At 39.9% G+C, this 21711-nt stretch overlaps 2 protein-coding genes across 2 annotated transcripts; one reads left to right on the forward strand and one right to left on the reverse strand.

Annotated features, from left to right (window-relative positions):
• Window positions 1-1188: 1188 nt before the first annotated feature.
• LOC145898346 (microfibril-associated glycoprotein 4-like) lies at window positions 1189-4479 on the forward strand. The gene is made up of 6 exons (XM_082986773.1): window positions 1189-1444; window positions 2412-2524; window positions 2666-2762; window positions 3120-3219; window positions 3903-4031; window positions 4299-4479. Exons 1-6 carry the CDS (start codon window positions 1189-1191, stop codon window positions 4477-4479), a joined length of 876 nt encoding a protein of 291 aa, XP_082842899.1.
• Window positions 4480-20263: 15784 nt separating this feature from the next.
• LOC145899260 (uncharacterized) lies at window positions 20264-21520 on the reverse strand. The gene is made up of 3 exons (XM_082987991.1): window positions 21363-21520; window positions 21166-21261; window positions 20264-20987 (listed from the first exon to the last, which is right to left on the reverse strand). The coding sequence occupies exons 1-3, from the start codon at window positions 21412-21414 to the stop codon at window positions 20599-20601; spliced, it is 537 nt and encodes a 178-aa protein (XP_082844117.1). The 5' UTR covers window positions 21415-21520; the 3' UTR covers window positions 20264-20598.
• Window positions 21521-21711: the final 191 nt, after the last annotated feature.

The following is a 21711-nucleotide window of genomic DNA, read 5'->3' on the forward strand; positions in this document are numbered from 1 at the left end:
GCAAAGTAAACCGAACCTTTACAAATTACCATCAACAAAAGTATCCTCAAGAATGCAACCGGGCACGGTAGACAACCTTTCATACAAGCTTAAACTCTCTGTAGTTCTTCTTTATGCCGATAAAGTAAACTTAATTTACAACAAAACCACAAACCAACGAAAATCAGAACTTTCACCGTTCTTGTTTTGTTTTTGTATTGTGACGTTTTTGTTACATTTGTCACAAATCACCATCAGACACATCGTGACAAGAACAACCTCATGACACAGACTTTATTTCACCAACGGCCGCCAGTGAGTCCAAACTGATAACTTCGCATTTACTTATGCCTAAAAATGTAATGAAATGTTATATTGATAAATTTTTCCTACCCAAAAATACATGATCTTTTTCTGTTTTATAACAAAGACTGACCATTTCATAAGCCAAACATTCGGACTGTTGAGTATTTGACAATGCACGGCCGACAATACAAACGTACTCTGAAGCATGTGTACAGGCGCAGGTTGTGCGTCCTTGGTGTAAAGGATGTAATCAAATATCCTTGTGTGGCTTTACGCTAAAGTATGTGGCCACGTAGGTTAAACGATTCACGTGCAATGTCCCAATATAAGCCAGTGTTTCTGAACCTTCCCATAAAACACCAAGCCCTATGATTTGCTTCAGCCTTCGTTGAACCGCAGTCTGTTTTTAGCAAGAAAGGAAAAGAATGTAATTTGAATAAAAGTAGGCTTTGCTTTAACGATTCGCTTGAGTCGCGTTTGCTAAAAGTTCAGTTTTCTTTCGATGTCAGATCCATAGCTAATATTCCTTCATCAAGCAACACCCTCGTCTGTTATTTGATTAGATATTTGCAATGTAAATATCACAAACTCTCAAATACTTAAACAATTAACCACAGCAGGATCCTTTACAGCTTCAAGCTTAGGAGCGCTCACGCACATTATATTACATGTCTTGAAATCTGGTTAATGATTGAACTGAGTTTGGCGTCGCTGCAGATGTGACCTAGCAGATGTGAGTAGGAATTTGTTAGAATTGTTGCTGTTGCAACAAAACAGTTTATTCGGTTCTTGATGAACTTTAATATGTTTGTCATTTGTTTTTACTTAAAACGAGTTGAAAGTGTAAGTCATAAATTATCTTGTGGTATATTTAATGTTTTCTCAAGCAGAATTCATATAAAAATGATGAAGTTTATTCTGTTTGGAGTTTTGTTGGTCGGCCATCTTGTCATAACTCACCAACAACAACAAGTATGCAGAGTTGTTTGTGACGGACAAGAACAAGGATCAGAGATAGAACATTCCGGCTTGAAAGGTGCCAGAGGAGAGACTGGAAGACCAGGAAAGATGGGACCACGTGGACCTCGAGGTCACCGAGGTGAAAAGGGAGACCAAGGACCTGTGGCTGGCAAAGAAGATTTGGTGAGACTCGTTGCAGGTATGCAATATTAACTTGTTTTCTTGAAGTAAAACCAGCTGCTTTATTGCTGAAACTGTAATTTTGTAACTTTAAATATTTGCGTGCCACATAACCATAGCAATATCACAACCGCGCAGAATTTTATTCACCAAGTTCTCCAAAAGTCTCATTGACAAGCTTGGCCGTTTAGCCGGCAAGATCGTCCATAGTCAACACCAAGCTGCACCGATGAGACCATAATTAGCAATGGCGCATAGTAATATCAAAACGGGATAATATTTAGTTTTATTTACATGGCGGGCGATTGGCGACATGAATGATTCACAAAATACTTTCCTAGATTTTTCGAAGAATTTTTTAAGCGTTTATCTTCAAAGTCGTGCAATTCTTGTAAACATTTTCACTTCCTTGTTTGATGCAAGTTTTGTTGTAGCTTTAACAAGCAAAGTGGATCAACTACAGAGTGAGCTGAATCATACAACCAACAGTTGAGTTCATGTACATTTATTAAATGTCTGATTTTCTCTCTACTAGTGGTAATACAACATTTTAATTTCTTAAATTAAGCGTAAATTTTGCTCTCAGCTTTAAAAAGCAAAGTGGATCAACTGCAGAGTGAGCTGAATCACACATCTAACAGTTAAGTTTTGAGTTTGGCCAAACCTAAATTGATATTTATGAATATTATTTAGAAGAAACACTGCACAAGCTCTTGTCACGCGTGACGTCACAATTGGTGTCAGCGTTCCCTTTTTTTACCTTTCGATGCTTGTGTTGTTGTGTGGCATATGTTTGATTTCTGTGTCAAACCATGGTAAAGTCTCGCCGTATGGCAGACGAAACTATAGTTCAACACTACGTTAATTGGCCATAAGGTGTATTGAGAATTAAATTGTGCATAAGGTGCAATGGCATCGCAGCCAAGGCATTGAATTGTGCCTGGTAGCAAAAGCATCACAATTTGTCACAGTTTCTTTTTTGGAAGGGCATGAAAATCTTCTCCAAAATCTTGGTGCAGTTTCTTGCAAAACCTCCGATATTGAAGGTCGCCAACTTCTCAGATCTGGAGAAGAAGTTTACTGCGAAGATGGCTGGCAGGTAAGTAAAAGTGTTTATTGTATCATGGTTTATGTCCTGGATTAAATATAAATTGCAAATATATGCATAGCCTACATTCTGTTTTTCCATACGATATAACCTATGATACCAAATTTGAGACTAACATTAAGTTATGATCAGGTGTTCCAGCGTCGTTATGATGGATCTATGAGTTTCGATAGAGATTGGGTCGATTACAAGAACGGGTTTGGGGATCTATCAACAGAATTTTGGATGGGTTTGTATTTCAATAAAGCAATCCAACTTTAAATAAACACCTTACAAGTTTAAACAGAAACAAAGCAGAAAAATATTATGAAGTACGCCATAGTTTTCCCTCAAGAAATACTTTCAAATTGGAGTAGAATTGCAAACTAACATAAGTTTGTTTCATTCTAATTACTGAGTGAATAAAATCTATCCAATGTAGTTTGGTAATATATGTGGGTACGTTTTGTAAATACTTTTAGGGTCGTTACTCGATCAATAGATCTAACCAAGTGTTCATACCGGCAGTTAAACCAGTAGTTGCCATAATTTAAATGTAAATAGTTTATTGCCCAACAATATTGTTACAACGAAAAATTTTTATCAGGTTTAGAAAAACTTTATCAAATCACCAGTGCTTCCGCTAGATGTCGCCTTCGTGTTGATCTTGGGGATTTTTCCGGTAACCAAGGTTTTGCCGAGTACAGGTATGACTGTGATTCCAGGTTAAACTCAATGAATTTGTAGCGATGCCCAACTAGCGGATGTACCTACAGTCGTTACAGCGAGGATTTCTGAGACAAAAAATTTATCGAATCAAAAAACATGACGAGGCAATTTTGATGCAACGCAGAATAAATTCGTGTTTTCAAATTTGTTAAATTTTGCACAGATTTAATCTTTCGACTCGGGCCTCCCTAACTCGTTACAGCTCTTTTACTAACGTCACCTCATGGTACATTTTTAAGGGGAAAAACGACTAACGGCCTTGTTGGCTTACATAATGACTTCGATGGCTTACAAGGTTGTTACTAGAATCTAACATATTTGCACCACCGTCAGGCCTTTTTTATTACGTCACCAAAGAGTTTAAACAATATCTCAAGTTAGAAACAATCTAATATAAAACCAGAATCCACCAACTTTTATCTCCCATCCAATCAACGTCCTTGTATGTTGTGGAACTTTGGTCTCCTATAGTTTCTAAACCTATCCTAAAAAAAAACTAATCCAAAAACACAACACGCATGTTGGCTATTACGTCATAAACGGTGTTGTGTTTTAACAAACATTCTCTGAGCAACAAATCAATGGATTTAAAACAATGAATTATCTGAATTTAATTAAATCACTTCGCAAAATTTAAATTTCATGACATTGTTGTTTTCAGTAATTTCAGGATTGGCGATGAAAGAAGTGCTTACACAATTACTATATCCGGGTATTCGGGGAATATATCAGATCCTATGGCATATGATAACGGGATAGGATTTTCAACACGCAACAGAGATCATGATACGTGAGTAATAATGATACAACGTGTCTGATTATATTTCTGTTTTACTAACGAAGTAAATCGAGTTGTTTTAAAAATGATGAAATGCATTTTCTCAAATAGTTGATTTTCGTTGACAAAGTTAACCGCCTACCCTAAATCAATAATTGTAAAAAACAATTGCTCTGAAACAGGGGGTTGCGTTAAAGTTTTAGTTAAACACAAGTTTTAACTGAGTTTAAATAAGTTGTAACACAGAGTTGTTGACAACCGACTCAATTATAATTGCAGGTGGTCAGGAGGTAATTGTGCTGTGACTCGTGGTGCTTGGTGGTATCGTGGTTGTGGATATGCCCGCCTCAATGGTCCGTGGTCGAGAACTTCTACTAGTAGCAACACTATGAGTTGGTGGCATTGGAAAAATGCATGGGGTGGCATAAAAGAGTCGAAAATTAGAGTGAAATGCGAATAAATGTTGGGGGAGGTTTAAAGTGACGAAATTTTAAATTATGTCGTTAGTTACCAATGCAATAAAATGATAAAATATTGGCTGGTAACCAAAAATTAAAATCGCGCGAATAAAGAAAAGAATCCAAATGAATAATAACAGCAAGATAAGTCTTTAAACTAATTTAGTACAAAGCTTGCACAAATCCTAAAGATATTTTTCTTGATTTTTATGCAATGAGCTGATTTCTCGCCATAAACCACGGACTTTACTGATGTTAATTTCCCCCAACACTGTTACGTCATAACACGTGGAATTGGCAGAAAGCTTGCTTCTAAATATTTGATTTTCTATCACTTGTATCTTGTTTAGTTACTACACTGTCTCCATGCTTTATGCTGATATCCCATGATCGTTTGGCAAATATAAGAATTAATTCATCATATTTATTTGACTGTTGATTTATGTAGAAAGAGTGCAGTAACTTTTCAGGCTCACTTCGATATGGACAATTTCTAATTATAAAAATGGCATGAAAGGATTTGGTAATTTCCATCATAAATGAGGGCAAAATAGCCATTATGTTATGTTAGTAACTAAATCCTAGCAGTTAGTGTTACAGTATTTGTACAGGTTTAACTAATCGCTAAATACGTGTTTTGCCTAACATAAGTGAAGCAAACTTTCCAGTCAACTGCTCTGTATTACAAAACATAATAACATCGTACAATCCCAGCATAGTATGACGTCAATTACAAGACTGCCATGACTGTTCAAAGCCTGAATAACTTATTAGTTGCGACACTTCCAGCCAACACATTATCTTGATAGACCTGTTTATCGCCCGAGTTCTATGACGTAACAGAGACGTAAAACGCGAATCGCAAAACGCGAAACGCGAAATCTACACACTTATTGCTGAATATAGTGGATCTGTGGGTTGGAATTTGTAAGTTCCTCATTAGATCAACTTACACATTAAAGAGAAGGTAGGTTTTTGTTTACAAGAAACAACATTCAATATCTTGTTCGAAAATGACCAGCAAGAATCATGACATGAACGTTCACCCCGATCCTCAACAAAATATTAAGTTTTAAATTTTTCGAAGAATTCTTTTTCGGTTTACGATTAACCGCAACTGCCCGATGAAATTATAAAAAATAGGATCAGGGTTTGTACAATTGTACACTGGACTTCATATTAACAAATATACAGACTTACTGGAGAAATCGTCCCCGATTGGGATATTCTGTATCTAACAATGGATATATTCTAGGTTTGAGGAGAAATACCTTGCAGCGAATAGACAAATTTTACATCTCCCCCAGAGGACAGACAAGAATCCGGGCAGTTGTATTCAGGTAACTCTGTAGTCGAAAGTGGCTGCGGAGCTTCCATTAGCGGCCTTGGATGATGGTGCGACATCCAGTGGGGGGAATTTCAGTAACTTTTCAGGTTCACGTCGATGTGGACAATTTCTAATTATAAAATAGTTGGGTATCCATTTAGCAAATAAATATTGCGGAACAAATTGTTTGTATCTATGACAACAAACTGTCATACACCGCCAACCTCGATTATTTCGGATTCGGTTAATCCGGATCGTCGCCTTATCCCGACAAAGATAATGGTTTGTTATTGGACAGAGAGGAACGCTGCAATGGAAAACAAAAGGTTGATGTATGAATATCTTCTAGTCTATTAACTTTTTTGTTTTCTCCCAAACTTTTCATCAGTTTTAAAAAAGATTCAAATTACCAGTTTGCTCGCTAGATGTCGCCTTTGTGCTGATTTAAAGGACTTTTCTGGCCATCAAGGTTTTATCGAGTAATTTAAAGTGCAAAAAACTACATTCCTATTTGCAGGAAAGGTTCGGAGACAAGCATCCGGGTAGTTGTATTCGGGTAACTCTGTAGTCGAAAGTGGCTACGGAACCTCCATTAGCTGCCATGGATGTATCCTTACGTGGTGGTGCGACATCCAGTTGAGGGAACTTTAGCACCAGTGTCAACCAAAAAGTTGCGGCCGGAAACTTTGTCCCACAGAAAGAACAGGTTTAAAAAGTCGCCGGTTGCCTCAGCCATTACAGGCAACTGGCTTTGTTGTTTTCCTGACAAGAGAACGGATGGCAACATTGGCTAGCGTCTGCTCAAAAACGCCTGTGGTAAAAACACGTGCCTCAGGCCTTCTCTGTGTTGGTTTGCGTGGTGCAAAAAATCGATTCTTAGTTGTGATTGCGAGAAAGACATAGTAGCATGTGCCGTATGTAACAACCAAAATCAGAGAAAGAAAGGTTTCTGAGACCGAATAGTTGTACAACATGTGGAATAAGGCTACACTCTAAGTAAACAACCAAAACGTAAAGAACTAATATTGTATTGAAATTCAATTCAATTCAGTTTATTTACATCATAATCCGATAAAATAAAAAGCAGAACAGTAAAACACAATAAATGAACCAGTTGGGATCAGATGAAGGGACGGTAGAAACCTCAATTGGTTATTTGAAACCGCCCCTGGGTTGTTTCGAAGTTGCAAAAAATTTAGGCGGTTGTACGCAATGGCATTGATGAGGCAAGGAATATATAATCAACAATCATTCTGCATTAACAATAAACAAAGAAGTACAAAAATAACAAGAAACAAAGAAAAGACAATCAGTAAGTATTGCGCATGTTACAAAACTAAAAGATACAATATTAATAAGAATGAATCGTTGTGAATTTTTTTTCCATTTGCACATGTCAAGGGCAATTACCAATTAGGCCAGCGGTGAAGTGTCGTTGCGATTTTTTGCTAAATTGCGCCCTATCGCATCAAAACATTCCTGCGGGTGTTTACATCGCACGTGGTCATCTCTACAGCTGTGCAGCATTGGCAAATATGTGAAGAAAGTGTAACTTTAGTGCTTTAAGAAACCCTTTTAAGCTAAAGCTTTTAATGTGGGAGATAATATTGATGTGTGGTTTGACATCGTGTTATGTGGGTGTGAATGTTTGCTAATGGGGTAAAGTAGTCCTTAAAGGCTGCGGGTAGACGATGATTTTTGTAATTGTAAGCAAATTTACCAAGTTGCAGCTTGTGCTGTAGATTGACTGGAAGAATTTGCGCTTTAATGTACAGTTGATAGGTGTGGGTGCGAAAGGGACTGTTTGTTATTATGCGAAGCGCTCTATTTTGCAGGACCACCACTGGATGTAACAATGATGGGCAAACAAAACCCCACGCCAAAAGGCCATAAGACAAAACCGAATAAACAAGTGCGTGATACACTGTTTGTAATGTACACTGTCCTATGAAGTGCTTCAGCTTGTAAAGAATTGCAACGCTTTTTGCAATTTTTTTGCAGGTTGAGTTAACATGTGGGGCCCATGACAGTGTATCATCAATATGTACACCAAGGTACTTTGTGGTCTTGACTTGCTCTAGTGTGGTGTCATTAATCTTAAGGGTAAAATCAGTATTGTTTGTCTTTTTGCTGTTTGCGAAGAGCATGAATGTGGTTTTTTTGCAGTTAACTGTTAGTTTGTTCGAACCGAGCCATGTATTAACCTTATCTAGTTGATGAGACATGTGTCATCTGCGAATAATCTTGTGCAGAATGAGGAGGCGCAATCATTTACATAAATGAGAAACAGAAGTGGTCCTAGAGGAGATCCCTGGGGCACACCACATTCCACGTCACAGACATTGGAGCGGAATTTCTAATTTATAAGGTAAAAAAGGTTTTTCCGGCCAGAATATACAGGGTTCTGGTTTCTCTTCACACGCATAAATCTTTCGCCTTTTACTAAAGATTACCTTTTCCGAGGTATACTCTGTTCTACGAGTCGTTTCTGTTTATTAATATTCTGGTTGGTGAAGGACAGTGATCAAAGGACTTTACCATATTATTTGGAACTCCTTTCGAGACGAGAATTGCTAACCGTTATATGAAAGTGCAGAGGAGGCTTGAGGTCACTTGTTTAGTTAGCCCGGCCCTTTTTAGGGCTACTATATTGCTTTGTAGTAGCGGTGAGCGGCAAGTGGCCAGCGTGTGTTTTGTTTATTTGACACACAATTTTGTTGCGAGATGGATTTTGCCAGAGCTGTAGCCGGGCCAAGTGTGGCGGCTCTTTCTGTGCCAGGAACTGATCCGTTCGATACAGACGAGAATCTTGAAGTGGACGCCCGCTTTAATCCGGGCCTGAAACGTCCAGAAATACACCTACTATTACGCCAATTGAATGTTCGCTGGCGAAATACCCTAGAAGGTATTTTTCAATTCCCTAATGGCAGAGTCAAATTTTTTTGCCCGACTATGGAGAAAGCCCGAAGTTTAGCCATGACGTTAAGAGCAAGTGGCAAACCGGTTTACGCAACCGCGCACTGCGAGGACGAGGAACGGGTTTTTTTAACGAGGGTCCCCCCGCGCGCCACGATGCAATCTCTACTTGCATATTTTTCGAAATACGCCCCGACACTTCGCGGATGGAAGCTTTTTGATGACTTCGGTCTATATGGAGGCAGACGAGTTATTGTCATGAAGGCCTCAGTGTTAAAGGAGAATCCGATTCCCGAGCGTCTACGCCTTGGTAGAACATTTGTTGAAATTAAATATAACGGTCAGCCCAGGAAATGTGAATTTTGCGCTGAAATGGGCCACACGAAAAGCGATTGCCCCAGCTTCGCGAAGCACGTAGAAGACCGTAAACGGGCCGCAGCTGCAAAAGGTGGCAACACCGACGATAACGCGCAGAACGTACAAGCCGACGCGCCCCTCCCCACGGAAAGCAAAGATAAGAAGGCGCCAGAGGCGAAAGCGCACGACGCCACAACGTCAAGTCTGGCGGGTGATGTTGCCCCAGACCCCATCGAAAAAGTATCAGCTGAAGTCGTGCCACCTGTGCACCTGCATGTGCCAGACACGGCAATTGATAACATTAAGTCAGGTGTTAATTGTAAGGTGACAGCTGATATCGCTGACGCCCCTCCGGCAACTGTGGTGACTGACGTCACACCTGGTCAATACAAAGATGTGACCGCTGAAGTCGGTGACTCTGAGCCACCGACTGTGACGGATGACGTCACCAAAAGCGGCAAGAAGCCATCAGAGGCGCAACCCTCTAGCGCTACAACGGTGCAAGGCCAACTGAAGACACCAGAGGCGGTGCTTCACAGCTTGCCGAAGCCAGTGTTGGCTAACACCGCCCCAACCCAAACCAACAGCGTGCAACCACCTCCATCAGCAACATCCACCCCCAAGTCAAACCCCAACGAAGGATTCACGGAAGCTCGCTCCCGCAAACGGAAGAAGAGCCCAACCACCCCAAAGTCGAAGAAGACACCCTGCTGCAGTACAGCATACACAACAGGCGAGAGTATTAAATGCCTATGTAACAACTTGCACCTTAAGTGCAGATGTGGCAATTGGGCCTCAGAAGAGGCTTACCTCAGCCCTTCACGCTGTTTAAACATCAAATGTCAGCGACTTTTAATAGCGTGTACTTGTGGATCATGCTACAACCTTGCGCCGGGAGAGAAATTAGTGTGTAGCTGTAAAGCAGTAATACCAGATGATTTTAATGCATCGTGTTTTTAAACAACCACAACCCCATTAATTTTGTCCCGTTTTTTGTTTACTTTCTGTAGCACCCACTTTATTTTATTTTATTTTTTTTTTCTTGTGTTAATTTTATAATGGCGTCGTATTTAAAGATATGTACCCTTAATGTTAACGGCCTTGGCCAAGCCCCCAAGAGAAAAGCCCTGTTCCGGTACATTTCCTCTTTAAACTTTGACATTTTTTGCCTTCAAGAAACTCATTCTACCCCCCAAACCGAATCCCTGTGGAAGTCCGAATGGACTTCTGGCCCCATCCTCTTAAACTCGACACCTCTAAAAGGCCCAGCCTGCGGGGGTGTCGCAGTTCTTCTAAACTCCTACAATCTTCGAATTCTTAACTCCGTTTCTGACTCTGACGATCGCATCATTGCGGCCGACATTTCAACCCTGACCCACACCTTTCACTTAGTTAATATATACGCACCCTCTGGCACAAATCACTACATACTCAATAATAAATTCTTCGATTCTCTCTACCCCTACATTTCTTCTACCCATCCCATTGTTTTTACTGGTGACTTTAACTGTGTAACTGACCCTACCTTGGACAAACACCCCCCAGTACCCAATCGACAGCCCAGCTACAACCTTATAAAATTATTAACAACTTTTAACCTACAGGATTCATTTCGGCTGCTTCATCCAAACCTCCGCCAATTTTCCCGCTGTGCCCTAAATACACAGTCCAGAATTGATAGAATTTATCTTTCCTCTTCGTTAATTCCCAACAAACATTTATTCATCCCATGCCCTTTTTCGGATCATGATTCAGTTTCGGTTTCCGTCAACCTTATCTCTGCCCCACCCAGGGGACGAGGTACCTGGAAGAACAACACTAAAACCCTTAACGACCCTCTTTTTCGCCTCGATTTTCACCGCTATTACCCTCTTTGGCAAACTCTCGCTCCTTTCCACTCTAACCCCATGGACTTTTGGATAACTCTTAAATTTAAATTTAAATCATTGATAAAATCCCACTCCAAACGCCTGGCTCAAGAATCCCGCGACCAAACCTACACCTTACAGCAACAACTCGACACCGCCCGTCAAATTCTCAACGACAATCCCTCTCCCGATAACTTCCGTATTTTCCAATCTATCAAAAAAAAACTAAACTCTCTTTACCTTTCTAAATCCCGTTCTTTAATTCTAAAATCTCTTTCCTCCGACACCCACTTTAAGAATATAACTGATAAACTCCTTTACTCCCAATTGCTCCCCTCACGCCTTCACAGTCCTATACTAGAACTACAAGACACTCATGGCCTCCCTCTTTCCACCCCCAAGGAACTTCTTTCCCACACCCGACAATTCTTTGAAACTCTTTATTCCGATCAACACCTTCCATTACCCGACCCTTCTAATTTATTTGTTAAAACCCCTTTAAAAGTAATACCAGATCAATTCCTTACAACCTTATCGAATCCCATCACACTGCACGAAGTAAGAAAAACACTTTCCCTGTTTCCTTCAGGCAAAACCCCCGGCCCCGACGGTCTCAGCAGCGAGTTTAACTCGCTTTACTGGGACCTCATCGGGACCGACCTCACCCAAGCTCTCAACTACGCATATTTCAATTCCTACACCCCAACAGAATTTAACCTTGGCCATCTGACCCTAATTTTCAAGAAAAATGACCCCACTCTCCTTAATAATTATAGACCCATTTCTCTGTTAAATACTGATCTTAAAATTCTCCACAAACTTTTGAACCTAAGACTCAAACCCTTTATTCCCAAAATTCTTTCTTCAAACCAATTCGCTACCCCCGGCTCATCCACATCCGACGCAACTTCACTCTTACGCGATCTTCACCACCACGCATCCTCCATCAATTCGGACACTTTCTTCATTTCCCTAGATTTTCAAAAAGCCTTCGATTCTGTTTCATTCTCCTGGCTACTTCTTCAGTTAAATCTTAAACGCTTTCCCACTTGCTTTACTAATTACCTTTCTGCCCTTCACTCTAGCGCCAACTCCCGGGCCTTCGTAAACGGCTTTGCCACAACGGACTTTCCGATCAGGAGAGGTATCAGACAAGGTGACCCCCTTAGTCTGAACCTCTTCCTGATTGCCCTAGATCCGCTTCTCGTTGCCCTTCAAAACAACCCTGCTATCACTTCAACCCCGGTGCCATGCCGCAACACACCCAAGGCAATCGCTTACGCCGATGACGTCACCCTAGTGGTGGCTCATCGGCACTCCCTCACCAAAGCCCTCGGTCTCATTGACAATTTTGCTAAATTTTCTGGTTTAAAACTCAACCCCACCAAAACCGAAGCGATTGCCATCCTTCGACCTCCCCTTGACGACCCAACCTTGTGTAATATAAAGTGGAACCCTAAATCGATAAGCCCGTTAAATACCCCAATAGGCGCACCATCAGACATCACCGCGACATGGCACAAAGCAATCACCTCTTTACAATCCCGCGCCAGATCTATGAGCAACCCTTTTCTTACTTTTGACTCTAAATGCATCCTCTCAAAAACTATACTTTTACCCCAAATTTCATACCTTGCTAAAACTTACCCCTTACCACCCCAGCAACGAGAACGGATCGACGGCATTGTGGTAAAGTTCGTCGTCGGCCCAAATAATCCAACCTTGTCAATTAACATCCTGGCAGCCCATCGTAACCATGGTGGTTACGGCGCGGCAAACATTCCCCTCTACGCTGACCTATCACTTCTCTATTCTATCAAACAATATTACAATCACCGCCTTTTGGATTCCCCAACTACTCCGCAACTTTCCTTCATAGAATATAATCTTGGACTCCCCCTCAGCAAACTTTTCAACCTTCGTACTAGGAATTACCTACCACACGCAACAACACCTTCTCCCCACTATCTATATATTCTAAACCTCCTCAAATCTTTAAACCTTACCGAAACTGAACTCATGACCCATAAACTAAAGCCCCTCTATCACCGTATCGTGGACGAATCCACCACACCCCATCATTTCAACGACTGGTCCCAAATCCACCACCCTATCTTCCCCAACTACCTTAAAACTTTTAATTATCGCCTTACCCTTAAAATTCTTCCGCTAAAATGCCAACGAACCTATCTTGCCCTGGATCAAGAACCCAACTGCTACCTTTGTAATTCCGCATTAGAAACTTTCTCTCACCTTTTTCACAACTGTCGCTCTATTCAACCTCTTCTCACCCAAATTAAAAATATTTTCCGAACTTTAACTAACTCAAACTCTTCTCTATTTGATACACCTTTACACATCGTCTTTCCACAACTTCATAACACAACACCATACACAAAAACATTAGCAGCATTCCTTAACACCTCACTTACACACACTATTTGGAAAACACGGAACAGAATTAAACACGACATACGACCCATCAACGACATTTCCCGGCATTTGGTATCATCCTTCAAAACCTCTGTACACTTTAAGCTAGCTATCCAACGGAACAGGGGCAACCCTTTTCTCGAGGAAGTCTTGGCTGATGTTGTTAACGCCATACCCAACCAATGAATCGCAAAAACCGTGCTCTACCGCCCTCTACCGGATGACACCCCAAAATTACACCTCCCTGTTCTTTTGTATTGTATATTGTATATATTGTAAATTGTGCCTACATGAAAACTACTCTCCCGGCAAAATGGACAAAATCTCGCCTCAGCGCCCACTTGCGGACCTTATTGTAAGAGCCATTTGACCACCTTATGTCAGTACCCGTCAATTTTTTTTGTGTACCCGTATTTGTTGTGTCATTGCGAATTTCCTTAATGATCGATACCCCTTTTTCTTTCTTGTTTTTTGTATATTGTTGTGCTATTGTTATCTGTTAATGTTCGACTTTTCGTTGCTACGTACATGCACTCGTTGTGTTGTTGTTTATTTTTTGTTAACGTTCGTTAACGATATTTCTTTATTACACACCTGTACTTGTTGTTTCTATCGCCTGTTATTGTTAATGCTCGACATTTCTTTATCACGTACCTGAAACTTTTTTATTACTATTGTATTTTTTTTTCGATATCGTCCGATATTCGTGGGGACTATTGGTGCCTCGAATAAAATAATCGCCAACCTCGATTATTTCGGATTCGGTTAATCCGGATCGTCGCCTTATCCCGACAAAGATAATGGTTTGTTATTGGACAGAGAGGAACGCTGCAATGGAAAACAAAAGGTTGATGTATGAATATCTTCTAGTCTATTAACTTTTTTGTTTTCTCCCAAACTTTTCATCAGTTTTAAAAAAGATTCAAATTACCAGTTTGCTCGCTAGATGTCGCCTTTGTGCTGATTTAAAGGACTTTTCTGGCCATCAAGGTTTTATCGAGTAATTTAAAGTGCAAAAAACTACATTCCTATTTGCAGGAAAGGTTCGGAGACAAGCATCCGGGTAGTTGTATTCGGGTAACTCTGTAGTCGAAAGTGGCTACGGAACCTCCATTAGCTGCCATGGATGTATCCTTACGTGGTGGTGCGACATCCAGTTGAGGGAACTTTAGCACCAGTGTCAACCAAAAAGTTGCGGCCGGAAACTTTGTCCCACAGAAAGAACAGGTTTAAAAAGTCGCCGGTTGCCTCAGCCATTACAGGCAACTGGCTTTGTTGTTTTCCTGACAAGAGAACGGATGGCAACATTGGCTAGCGTCTGCTCAAAAACGCCTGTGGTAAAAACACGTGCCTCAGGCCTTCTCTGTGTTGGTTTGCGTGGTGCAAAAAATCGATTCTTAGTTGTGATTGCGAGAAAGACATAGTAGCATGTGCCGTATGTAACAACCAAAATCAGAGAAAGAAAGGTTTCTGAGACCGAATAGTTGTACAACATGTGGAATAAGGCTACACTCTAAGTAAACAACCAAAACGTAAAGAACTAATATTGTATTGAAATTCAATTCAATTCAGTTTATTTACATCATAATCCGATAAAATAAAAAGCAGAACAGTAAAACACAATAAATGAACCAGTTGGGATCAGATGAAGGGACGGTAGAAACCTCAATTGGTTATTTGAAACCGCCCCTGGGTTGTTTCGAAGTTGCAAAAAATTTAGGCGGTTGTACGCAATGGCATTGATGAGGCAAGGAATATATAATCAACAATCATTCTGCATTAACAATAAACAAAGAAGTACAAAAATAACAAGAAACAAAGAAAAGACAATCAGTAAGTATTGCGCATGTTACAAAACTAAAAGATACAATATTAATAAGAATGAATCGTTGTGAATTTTTTTTCCATTTGCACATGTCAAGGGCAATTACCAATTAGGCCAGCGGTGAAGTGTCGTTGCGATTTTTTGCTAAATTGCGCCCTATCGCATCAAAACATTCCTGCGGGTGTTTACATCGCACGTGGTCATCTCTACAGCTGTGCAGCATTGGCAAATATGTGAAGAAAGTGTAACTTTAGTGCTTTAAGAAACCCTTTTAAGCTAAAGCTTTTAATGTGGGAGATAATATTGATGTGTGGTTTGACATCGTGTTATGTGGGTGTGAATGTTTGCTAATGGGGTAAAGTAGTCCTTAAAGGCTGCGGGTAGACGATGATTTTTGTAATTGTAAGCAAATTTACCAAGTTGCAGCTTGTGCTGTAGATTGACTGGAAGAATTTGCGCTTTAATGTACAGTTGATAGGTGTGGGTGCGAAAGGGACTGTTTGTTATTATGCGAAGCGCTCTATTTTGCAGGACCACCACTGGATGTAACAATGATGGGCAAACAAAACCCCACGCCAAAAGGCCATAAGACAAAACCGAATAAACAAGTGCGTGATACACTGTTTGTAATGTACACTGTCCTATGAAGTGCTTCAGCTTGTAAAGAATTGCAACGCTTTTTGCAATTTTTTTGCAGGTTGAGTTAACATGTGGGGCCCATGACAGTGTATCATCAATATGTACACCAAGGTACTTTGTGGTCTTGACTTGCTCTAGTGTGGTGTCATTAATCTTAAGGGTAAAATCAGTATTGTTTGTCTTTTTGCTGTTTGCGAAGAGCATGAATGTGGGTTTTTTGCAGTTAACTGTTAGTTTGTTCGAACCGAGCCATGTATTAACCTTATCTAGTTGATGAGACATGTGTCATCTGCGAATAATCTTGTGCAGAATGAGGAGGCGCAATCATTTACATAAATGAGAAACAGAAGTGGTCCTAGAGGAGATCCCTGGGGCACACCACATTCCACGTCACAGACATTGGAGCGGGAATTGCAAATTTTAGTGTATTGTTGCCTGCCAGTGAGGTAGTTTTCAAAAAAGCTTTTAATTTTTCCCCGGAATCCATAAAACTCCAATTTTTGCAGGATGATTTCGTGGTTGACGGTATCAAATGCCTTTGATAAATCCAGGAAAATTGCGCATGTTTTTTCTTTGTGATCTGTGGAATTAGCTATATGCTCATAAATTTGTGCGACTGTCAAATCTGTGGAATGGCCAGGCCTAAATCCATTTTGAAATTTGGTCAGTAGGTCAAATTTTGTTAAGTACTCGGTAACTCTTTTGTGTATAATTATTTCAAAAATTTTGGCAAAAACTGGTATAAGCGATATCGGTCTGTAGTTATTGACATTTTTTTGGTCCGCGCCCTTGAAAAATGGTGATATTTGAGACAGTTTGAGGCAACTTGGGTAACTTGCTGTTTGAATGCAACAATTAAACAACAGGCAAAGAATTGGGGAGATGACTGGTGCTGCTAGTTTTACTAGTTTTATGGGCATGTCATAGGGACCAGGTGATTTACTTGCATCTAACTGTACAATAGTATTAAAAACTTCATTTATTTCTATAGTGTAAAAAAAGAATGATGATGACGGGCCATTTGTGAGGTATTCTGCTGGTGATTTAGATGTTGGGGGGACAAGAAGCGCCATATCTTTTCCAATGCTGGTGAAAAAAGTATTGAACGTATTTGCCATGATCAATGGGTCATTTGTCACTGTACCATTTGTTGTAGTAATTTGTGATATGTGTGTTTTCCCTTGGGTGTTGTTTGTAGTTACTTTATTGATAAGTTTCCATGTTTGTTTTGGACTTGATTTGTTGTGTTCAAACATGACTTTGTAGTAGTTTCTCTTTGCTGCTCGTATGGTTGATTTTAGCTTGCTTGAATATGATTTGTATTTCATTGCATTGATTTTTTTGTTGGATGTATTTTTTGTAAAGTTTATTTTTATGTTTGATTGAAAGTTTCGACATAGAAGTATTTCATGCAATCGCGTGACAAGGCAGGGTCGACTCACTGCGCAGTCCCTTTTTCTTGGCGATCTCAGCTCTCGTATTTTAATCATAAGCTTAACTGGCATCGCTGCCAAGGCATTGTAGCCAAGCTGGATCAGCCACTTCAGCCGGTTTCATAATCATATTGTGTGGCATTTACAGACTTTACCACGTAGAAGTCAGGTAAAAATGATGAAGTTTATTCTGTTCGGAGTTTTGTTGGTCGGCCATCTTGTCATAACTCACCAACAACAACAAGTATGCAGAGTTGTTTGTGACGGACAAGAACAAGGATCAGAGATAGAACATTCCGGCTTGAAAGGTGGCAGAGGAGAGACTGGAAGACCAGGAAAGATGGGACCACGTGGACCTCGAGGTCACCGAGGTCATAAGGGAGACCAAGGACCTGTAGCTGGCCAAGGGGATTTGATGGAACTTGTTGCAGGTATGCGATATTTAACTGGTTTTGTTGAAAGCAAACTAGGTACAAGCTTTATCACTGAAACTACCATGTTTGGCACTTCAGATTAGACCTTGCGGTGTTTGGGTTCCGCTTACCAAAGGAATTCACGTTGACAAAACGTTTCGTTCCCGGTTAAGCCACTCCCACTTGGAACCCGGAATTATTATTAATTTTTATCCCCAAAGTCATGCAATGATGTAAAGATGTTGACCGTATATGAACACGAATCTTTTGTTTACAGCTTTGACGAGAAAAGTGGATCAACTGGAGAGTGAACTGAATCACACATCTAACAGTTAAGTTTATGTATTTCTATCAAAGTGCCTCCAGTTACAAATGGTAGTAATCGTGTAACTAGTTTATTAAAATGCAAGTTTTGTTGTAGCTTTAACAAGCAAAGTGGATCAACTGCAGAGTGAACTGAATCACACATCTAACAGTTAAGTTTTGAGTTTGGCCTAACCTAAATTGATATTTATAAATATTATTTAGAAGAAACAGTGCACAAATTGCTTCCTTTTTCACCGTTCACTTGTGTTAGAATAAAAAAAAACCTGCCAATTAAAAAAATAGCGACCAGGTCATGCGTCCGTTGGCCCTATGCAAGAAAATAATTTGTCACAGTTTCTTTTTTGGAAGGGCTTGAAAATCTTTACCAAAACCTTGGTGCAGTTTCTTGCAAAACCTCCGATATTGAAGGTCGTCAACTTCTCAGATCTGATGGTGAAGAAGTTTATTGTGAAGATGGCTGGCAGTAAGTGTTTTACTAAAAGAAACCCCGTTCATGACTTGAGTTAATCACTCTCATTCCGTACCTTGGTTTTTCTACAGTTTTTTTCATACTGAGCCTACATGCTGTTTTTCCATACGATATAACTATGTGTACCATATGTTGGTAATTAATATTAAGTTTAAGTTATAGCCAGGTGTTCCAGCGGCGTTATGATGGATCTGTGCGTTTCGATAGAGATTGGGTGGATTACAAGAACGGTTTTGGGAATCTATCAACGGAATTTTGGATGGGTTTGTATTTCAATAAAGCAATCCCCAACTAAACACCTTACCAGTTTAAACAGAAACTAAACACAAATGTAATTGTTGAAACAAACTTGCCATAATTTTTCACAAGATATAAAGTTTAATCAATGCTGCTCTATTCTTTACTACAGACCGCGAAAAACACCAGGTATTTAGAAACGTTGTTTGGTCAACTGATCTTATTTCAAGCCTATGTGGGGACTAATATGTAAACACCGAATAGTTGGGATAAAACGTTTTTCTTTTCACATTGTTGGGTCGACTGTATCATATAACTATATTAAAGGCTATGGGTGAACACACAAAAAACATATTTAATCACACAGACCAATCAAAAACTCTTTTAACATTTACAAGTTCTCCATCACCGTTTAATCTGTAGCAACGTAATTGCAATAAGTGTGTTTAGTTACCAACAAATATTGTTACATTAAACATTTTTTAGGTTTGGAGAAACTTCATCAAATCACCAGTGCTTCCACTAGATGTCGCCTTCGTGTTGATCTAAAGGATTTTTCCGGTGGCCACGCTTTTGCCGAGTACAGGTATGACAACATCTTGAACTTAACCAATATTCAACTAGACTAGCTTGATTAAAATATCACTTTGTTGTTTTTAGTAATTTCAGGATTGGCGATGAAGGAAGTTCTTACATAATTACTATATCCGGATATTCGGGGAATGCAGGAGATTCAATGGTTGGGCAGTACAGTATAAACAGGATGAGATTTACAACTCGCAACAGAGACAATGATGCGTGAGTAATAATGATGCAACGTGTCTGATTATATTTCTGTTTTGCTAACGAGTTTTGTTGCAGATTGCGGCACTGTTTTAACCGATCGGGTCTAGACAGCGCAGTTGTAGACTGAGGGGGGGGGGGGCTATCGGTAACCTTGGGTTACTCAAATGCGGCCTATGCCCCCCCTTTGCCCCTTGCCTCCCTGCCCTCCTTCCCCTTTGAATCAGTGTAGAATTATAACACAGTGTTTTTGCAGGCGAATAGGTAGTAATTGTGCTGTGACTGATGGCGGAGCGTGGTGGCATCGTGATTGTGGATATGCTCGCCTTAATGGTCCGTGGACGGGAAGTTCATTTGGCAGAAACACCATGAGTTGGTGGGAATGGAAGAAACGTTACGGGGGCATCAATGAGTCGAAATTGAAAGTGAAATGCCAATAAATGTTGTAAAAAATCGGAAATTTTGCTACGTTAATTACCATGGCAACAATATGTAAATATGCATTGATATGTTTGGCTGATATTAAAGAAAAAAATTGATTTGATAAATGTCTTGGGTTCAAGTATTTTGTATCGAAACCTTTTCTTTAATCAAGGCAGAAGTTAAACATTTGAAATTATTTTCTTGTGCTTTCTTTCGCAACATGTGTTGATGTTGTATCTGGTTAAATGCAATATATTTCATTTCTCGTCAGTTACGTCTCATAGTAATATCACATATAACCGTTTTCATGCTTTATGCTAATAACCCATGAGCGTTTGTAAAGATAAGCAATAAATGGTCACATTTGTATGATGATTATTTAAGAAAGTTTATCAAGTTGTCTTACTGTATGGCATCAATACAGTTTCTACTGAAGGTTCAGAACATGCAGCACATACTGTTACACAATGATGTCACAGTCGGTTTGCAAAATGTCACGAAAAACATAAATGAACTTTGTTTGTTCGATCCTCAAGTTTCATGCACACAACACCTCAACGACCATTTCATTTGAAATCTTCAAACAACAATAGTTTCGTTCTTTTGGCTGCGCTCACGACGATTGGGAAGAAAACTTCGCAATTAACACAAAAGACAACATTTAAACGAGGTCATTGGAATAAAATAAACACGAACAATAAAATTATCGCAAACTGAACCTTCAGATTGACTTGTGCGCGCCACCCAGAGGATGTTGTGGCGGTACTAGTTGAAGTGGCAACTATAAATGCTTTTTTTTCGACGTGTGGTGGCGCTGTGGCTTCGGATGTGGAAGAATTGGTCGGAATTCGAAATATTTCCTCGGTGGTGAAATTAGCAGAAGCCGAAGAAGGTTTTCCGGTGCTGGGAGTTGGGCTGGATGCAGGTAATCCATGACTCGGTGTCATTGACTGCCGGGAGGTTTGTGTTTCTATGGTTACTGGAGGATTTGAGGACTCTTCTGGTTTGCCCGAGGGTGGACTTATAATTACTTTGGCTTGAGTGGGTTCAACCAGAACACCTGCATACAATTTTGTTTATGAGAAATGCCAGGATATTGGGAAGAAACAACGCAACTTGTGGTAAACAACGTCAAGCAGACTGAGAGATTCCAACACTTTTAACGGAAAAACCCTTAAAATATCTGGTTATTTCTAATTAACACTTGCTATGTTTAACTTCCAAAAACATTAACTTACCAGTGATGGCCGGAGATGGACCTGGAATGTGGTCACGTGAGTCAGAGGCACCTTTCTTCTGGTCTTTGTAAATTATCTGTGGGTAAAAACTTGCACCTGCAACAGACAACAACGCCGTTAACGTTATTTAAGGGTTGTAGTTTATTGAGATTTTATTGTTATTTGTGCGTTTTATTCCAAACATAATTTTAACTCACTTGCAAAAGAAGCCGAAAGGAAGACAAACATTCCAGAGATTAAAACGTTCATTTTGCTTCAGAACCAGTTGAAAAAACAACTGCTAAACTGTAAACTCTGATGCCAATAATTACTAAAACCAATTCGTGATAATTGCAAAAACACCTGAACTGGAATAAATCCTGAAACAATATGTTGCCGTAAATGTATCTGAACAACATTTCAACTTTCGATTGAATATTATGTGTGTTTTGCTTTAAACCTCTGAAGTTTGAGGTAAATACAAAGCCCGCTTTAGACTCCCCTGTACCTTTCCAGCTGATCGCCCCATATAACATCTCACCACACACAACCTCCCAACACAAGCAA

The sequence above is a fragment of the Ascidia mentula genome, chromosome 4 (genome assembly GCF_947561715.1).
Source record: "Ascidia mentula chromosome 4, kaAscMent1.1, whole genome shotgun sequence".
Taxonomy (NCBI): Eukaryota; Metazoa; Chordata; class Ascidiacea; order Phlebobranchia; family Ascidiidae; genus Ascidia; species Ascidia mentula.